The sequence below is a fragment of the Plecotus auritus genome (assembly GCF_963455305.1).
Source record: "Plecotus auritus genome assembly, chromosome: 7".
Classification (NCBI taxonomy): Eukaryota; Metazoa; Chordata; class Mammalia; order Chiroptera; family Vespertilionidae; genus Plecotus; species Plecotus auritus.
This window is the reverse complement of record NC_137774.1, coordinates 97,770,819-97,777,766: the sequence shown is the minus strand read 5'-3', so window position 1 is coordinate 97,777,766 and position 6,948 is coordinate 97,770,819. Positions and strand designations below refer to the sequence as shown.

The 6,948-nt window shown below is 41.7% G+C and overlaps 1 protein-coding gene across 1 annotated transcript in view; it reads left to right on the top strand.

The window, feature by feature from the left end:
• Positions 1-1,819: 1,819 nt before the first annotated feature.
• Positions 1,820-6,948, top strand: part of GRAMD2B (GRAM domain containing 2B) — a 110,686-nt gene continuing 105,557 nt past the window's right edge. The window contains exon 1 of the mRNA XM_080677577.1: positions 1,820-2,085. Coding sequence (XP_080533703.1) covers positions 1,946-2,085 — 140 coding nt within the window. The 5' untranslated portion in view covers positions 1,820-1,945. The remainder of the gene's footprint in view (positions 2,086-6,948) is intronic.

Here is a 6,948-nt window from a genome sequence, read left to right as displayed (position 1 = left end):
CCTGGGAGATAGCAACATTATATTTCATGATTTATTAATATCTGTGCTGATTAACTTTTTTGGTTACAAGGAGCAGAAACTGCCTTGCAGGTTATTGCTATTATATAAGGTATGGTGATGAGTCTGTTTAATCTAACACATTATAACTTATTTAATGTTTTTACAATACAACTGCAACATAGAAGTAAGGGGGAAGAGAAATACAGATATTGCACTATCAAGGAAGGACAAGGAGAGAAGCTGGGTGCATTAGAATTGTAGCAAGACAGCACTGGGATGCAGGTGATCACCTGTGACGTGTTCCCCAGCACGGAAGGGGTTCCTAAGATACAGAGCATTCAGCGTAAAACCAGGAAAATCCCAGACACAAAGGGGGAGTTGATCACCCTATTAGGCACCAGTAAAATCTCACCAACAGACACTTTGTCTAATTTCAAAAGCGTGTTTAGAGTCCACTGCTCACAGAGCAGCACAAACCTGTCCCTACCTGGTTATCAGCTGGTTAGAGCAAAGTGCTCGAGAGGCCAAGGCTAAAGGTTTGATATTCCAGGAAAACTTTGCTCCCTTCCACAATCAGAATCTGTGTACCTCACTTAAGGCAGTCATTCTCCAGTGCCATTGACTAATCACCAAGGAAACGAAAGAGCACAGCTACTTGGACCGAATCTTTCACTGCTGCTGGGAACAGGGTGGAGAGACACTGGTGTTTTCCTTGTGGGTGAATATTAAGTGATTGAAGAACAACACAGAAAGAAATTCTTTTCCTGAACTCCCTGCTTAAACGGGTTCTAAATAGCAGCAACAATAATACAAGGGTTGGCAAAAGTAGATGGACAGTGGTGAGTACACAAAACACAGAGCTTATTCTTTTTTTATTGATTTTTTAGAGAGGAAGAGAGAGGGTGAGATAGAAACATCAATGATGAGAGAGAATCATTGATCGACTGCCTCCTGCACGCCCCCTACTGGGGATCAAGCCCACAACCCAGGCATGTGACCTGACTGGGAATGAACCCTGATCTCCTGGTTCATAGGTCGATACTCAACCACTGAGCCATACAGGCTGGGACATTGTTTATTGTTATAATATTGTTGTTTATTATTATTATTATTATTATTATTATTATTATTATTGTACTTTTGCCCACCCTTGTATATAGCCTATTTGCAAATTTCCACAACATATTTTCCTATATGATTCCATCCTATTCCTGATCCTGTGACGTGGGCATGGCAGATGCCAGCTCAGCAGAGTTGGGCTCACCCATGGCTACCCAAGCAGCAAGCGCAGCCATGGTGCTGGAGCCTGGCCTCCCAGAGTTCTTGTCTGCCTTAGTTGTTGTGTTGATACAGGTCACAGCCCCCTGCAATGCAGCAAAACACACAACACTCGAGTTCCCTTGACTTGATACAGATTACTTCCCTAAGAACTCCCAGACTCTCCAGGTCCCAGGGACCAAGCAGCACAGCCTTAAACCTCCTGCACATCTTGCCAAATGCAACAGGCAGGTGGGCTGGTTGTTTGTGTGTGTGCAGAGGCATGAAGACATCCACATGCTTCAGCCGGTTGGGCAAGCCCAGGGAATTAGAAAAAGAACCTCTGCTTTTCATGTGGAGACACTGCCGTTCTCTGCACCTCATTGTTCTAAGCCTTTACTGTTCCATAGAGGTTTCTGCCTAAATCCCCAGAGCTGTGCGGTGCTCCTATTAGTAAACTGAATTTCCCAAACACGTTTATTTCCCTTTAAAGCAACTGCGGGTCGGCTGAAAACCACCATGTCATACTTGCCTGTTACTCATTAACTAACTTTTAAAAAAAAGCCTCAGCCAGGGTAGGAGTCAGATGCAGGGCTGCCTGCCACGCGGGAGCTGAGCAGAGGAAAACGCAGGGATTCAGAAATGAGCCTCTAGCTTGCTCCTTGGCCTGGCGACGGACAAGGGCAGGATGGTGAAGAAGAGGCGGTCCTCCAGCGACACGGAGTTCAGGTTTGACGTTCCCGGCAGCCCCGACAAGGCCTGCGAGGCCCAGCACGGCGCCCCCGACAGCCACGGCGCCCCCGACAGCCCCGGCTGCGTGTTCCTCAGGTGGGTACCGCCGGCTGTCTGTCTGTCTGTCCGTCCGGCGGCTGGCTTCTGCCGCCTGATAGGCACTCCTGAAAGAGCTCTTGCCCCATTCCCTGGGGTGGCAGTGTGCCAAGGGGAAGGGAAGGCAGCCTTGGCCTCGGGGCCGGGGGGCCGAAGGGGTACATGGCAAAGGGTGTGAGCTCCTGAACAAACAGACCTTTCCCACTGGGACGGGAAAAGAACTACGGCGTCTGCTTCAGGACTTCTGAGTACCAGGGTAGTGGCCAGCCATACACTTCCTCCGTTCCTGACCCTCTCAGGCTCATAGGAAGTGAAGCCAGAACTGAACCAAATACCTTACTTAGGTGTCCGAATTGCCGGCGTTATTATTCAAATAGCAATGATTAAAACATTAAAATAATTGCACTCTTTCTGGTTTTCTAAGTTAAATTTTGAAATAGTACTGCTATGCTCTGGCTCGACAATTTACTGTACGGTGATTTTCAACAGCTTTGACCAGATTCGGGACATATCCCTTTTAGCTGTAAGTATTAATGTCTACATCAACGCCACTCCGATAATTACATACTTTTAATGAAAATTCATTTATTAGCTCTTTATTCAGTTTGTCTCATAATAATTCTCTAGCGACTTATAGAAGGTAGACATCAGGTGCAAGAGGAAACCAATCACAAGAAAGTTTCTCATCTAACTTCGATGTGAACTGTAATGTACCTGCCACCTGCCATTCAAACTTCTCCGCTGAAGGCAGAGCACGGCCTCCACACCTGGAGCTGCCCTTCACATAGCACCATATCCAGAAAGGGGATCATCGGTCTTACTTTCCAATCATTTTAAGTCATTTACACAACAAGGTGCTCAAAATGATAATGTTTAAAAATTAAAGAGAAAGCAAAGAAATCCCATCTCATTTCATGGCATCCATGTATCTGAATGCTGATTATGAGTACAAGTTAAATAATTTTTAGAGACCAAGAGTCTGAATTTATGCAAAATGTTGCTTAATGTCTATTTTAAAGTTAGCTTGGTTTTTCCATCCACCACTAAAATGAGTCTACATAACTTGCATTATGGTTGTTTGAGCAAGAGCATAATTGCTGTAATTGAAAATGTAAAAACTCTTGCATTATTTTCATATTTTGCTGAAATTTGAGTATTTCCCAAATCACTTTGTCTGCTTAAGCCATATATTTTGTAGGTTGTAATGTAAATTCTTTTTGGAGCTCAATCTCTAACCAGAAAAATATAATTTTAAAAATGCATAAATTAATTAACTAATTTATTAATTGCACAAAGTCTAAATTTTTGCCATTCATAATATTTTTTTAAATTACAGTTGAAATACAATATTATATTCAATCCAAGTGTACAACTCAGTGATTAGACATTTATATAGCATACAAAGTGATCACCCCAATAAATCTAGTAGACATCTGTCACCATACATAGTTATCACAATATTATTGACTATATTCTCTATATGCTATACTTTATATCCCTATGACTATTTTGTACCTACCAGGTTGTACTTGTTAAACCCTTCACCTCTTTCACTCATTCCCCTAATTCCTCTCCCATCTGGCAACCATCAAAATGTTCTCTGTGTCTATGAGATTCTCTGTTTTGTTTATTCATTTATTTTATTTTTTAGATTCCATATATAAGTGAAATTATATGATATCTGTCTTTGACATTTCACTAAGCATAAATAAATATAACACATATGATTTAAATAAGTATAAATAAATAGAATAAAAATAAAATAAAAACCTACATCAACTAAATTCAAGCCTCTTTCAAAAAGAGCCCAGGACAATTTCACCAGCATCCTGTATAATAAAGAGGCAATATGCAAATTGACCCTCACATCCTCACAAGATGGCTGCCTACGACCAGGCTGGCAGGAGGGTTAGTGAGGGACAACCAAACAACTGAACAGCCCGCGCAGCCTGCCGGCCTGGTCGCCCCACGCAGCCTGCTTGTTCAGATCGTTTGGTCATCCCTCACTAACCCCCCTGCCAGCCTGTTTGTAGGCAGCCATCTTGTGAGGGCGTGGGGTCAGTTTGCATATTACCTCTTTATTATATAGGATAGGAAACAAGTACAGGGCTGTAATAGAGAATGAGATGGGGAAAACTAATTTAGATGGGGTGGTAAGTAACGGTCCTTAGGGAAATGATATTTAGGTCAACTTACAGGATGAAAAAAGAGTCAAACATGGAATGATCAGGAAGGAGTATGTTGCCCTGAGGAGGGAAGATCTTGTGTCTTGAGGAACCTGGGAGAGTGGCACCCAATGAAATTAGAGAGATAAGCAGAGGTTGAAGGTGTTGAGAGTTCTATTCTCATTGCCACGGAAGCCACTGGAGAGTTCACAATAAGAGAGTGTCATGATGTGGAGTCTCTTTAGAAGGACATTCTGGCTGCCCTCTGGGTTATTCCCAGTGTTTTACTCATTCAAATAATACTATACCTTGCCCAGGCCTATACGTATGTGCCTGGGAGAGGAATTGCTGAGTCATACATTATGGACATGTTTAACTTTACTTATGTCAAATTGTGTTCCAAAGTTCTGGGCCATGTATGCTACTACCAGCAGTGACTCCGCTGCCTCAACACAATTGTCCCACTTTTTAATTTTTCCACTCTGAAAGGCATGAAATGGCATCTTGATGTGATTTTAATGTGCATTTCCCTTATTAATAGAGGAGGAACCTCTTTTCAATGTGTTTATTGCTCATTTTTGTTTCCTCTTTTGTAAAACGCCTGCTTATAGACTTATGACCTTTCGGACTCTCTATTTTTAGATAGTTTTTTAAATGCTCCAGATATTGATCTTTTGATAGTTATATGTGTCGCAAATATTTATTCCAGCATGTGATTTGCCTGTTCGTATTATTTATCATGTCCAAGTTCTTATTTTTAACTTATCCATTTGTTATTTATGTTATGACTTGTATTTTCTGTGACTTGTTTAAGAAATCCTTCCCTACCCTGAAGTCATAAGCATGTTCTTGTGTATTTTTTCTAAAACTATGTTTTCCTTTTAAACGAGGATCCTATAAAGGTTTGGGGCTTTATTTTTGTTTCTGGTGTGGATTAAGGCATCATTTTCATTTTTATATAGATAATAAATTGTCCCACATTACTTATTGAATAGTCTTTCCTTTCCCCATTAATCTGCAATACTAGCTCTGTCATACATCTCTGTCTTCATGACTATCACTTTATAATAAAAGTTTTGTTATCTGATCACTGTCTTCATGACCATCACTTTATAATAATTTAGAGGCCCAGTGCACAAAAATCATGCACTGGGGGGGGTCCCCTGAACCCAGCCTGCGCCCTCTCACAGTCCTGGACCCCTTGGGGGATGTCCACCTACTGACTTAGGCCCGATCCCTCAGGGGATCGGGCCTAAGCAGGCAGTCAGACATCCCTCTCGCAGTCCGGGGCTCTTAAAGTCCAGGACCCCTCACTCCTTACTGCCCACCTACAGCTGAGGCAGGAGAGGCTCCCTCCACCACCACTGCGCTCGCTAGCTATGAGCATGGCTTCTGGCTAAGCAGTGCTCCCGCTGTGGGAGCGCACTGACCACCAGGGGGCAGCTCCTATGTGGGGCTTGGGAGGGATGTGGGGAGGTTGGCCAGCCAGGGAGGGACCATAGGAGGGCTCCAGGTTGTGTCTGGCCTGTCTTGCTCAGTCCCAATCAGCTGGACCCCAGCAGCAAGCTAACCTACTGGTTGGAGCATCTGACCCCTGGTGGTCAGTGCACGTCATAGCGACTGGTCAACTGGTTGACTGTCTGCCCCCTGGTGGTCAGTGCACATCATAGTGAGCAGTTGAGTGGCCTTAGCATATCATTAGCATATTACGCTTTGATTGGTTGAACGGCTGACCAGATGACGGGACACTTAGCATATTAAGCTTTTATTATATAGGAAGTTTTGTTATCTGATAAGACTTCTTACCTACTTCAGAAGTGATTGGCTACTCATGACCCTTTGCTCTTCCATTTAAATTTTAACCGTGACCTCCTGGTTCATAGGTCAATGCTCAACCACTCCATTTAAATTTTAGAATCAGCTTATGGAGTAAGACTTTTCTTTCATTGAAATTGCATCTTACACATCATTTATTAGATTTATTCCTAGGTACTTCACACCTTTGTTGCTATTGAAAATATATTTCAAATTGCATTTTATTTTGTTGATATTGTACAAAATGTAATTAAATTTCTAAATTGATCTTACATTCAACATCCTGGCTAAGTCTTCTTATTAATTTTAATAATCTGTAGACTATGAAATTTTCTTTGTAGACAATATTATTTGAAATAATAAAATTTGGTTTTACTTTTCTGATCTTTACTCCTTCTAAATCTTTTTCATTTCATTATACAAGCAAGGGACTCCATTATAATGTTGAGAATTAGTAGTAATTCCAGGCATTCTTGTTTTGTTCTTGATTTTTAAAGGAATGCTTTTAACATTTTAGATTTTATCAGCCTTTCTCAGGTTAAAAAAGTTCCCACCAAGCCAATGTGGCTCAGTGGTTAAGCATCAACCTATGAATCAGAAGGTCATGGTTCAGTTCCCTGTCAGGGCACATGCCCAAGTTGCAGGTTCAATCCCCAGTAGGGGGCATGCAGGAGGCAGCCTATCGATGATTTTATCTCATCATTGATGTTTCTATCTCCCTCTCCCTTCCTATCTGAAATCAATTAAAAAAACATATTTTTTTAAAACATAACTGAATAACCTATGCTTTAATCTTTGACTCACTTTTTAAATGACATTTTAAAACCTCTTGGAAATCTATTTTGGATGAGTTCAAGAGCTATTTAAGGTAACAGATTTATAA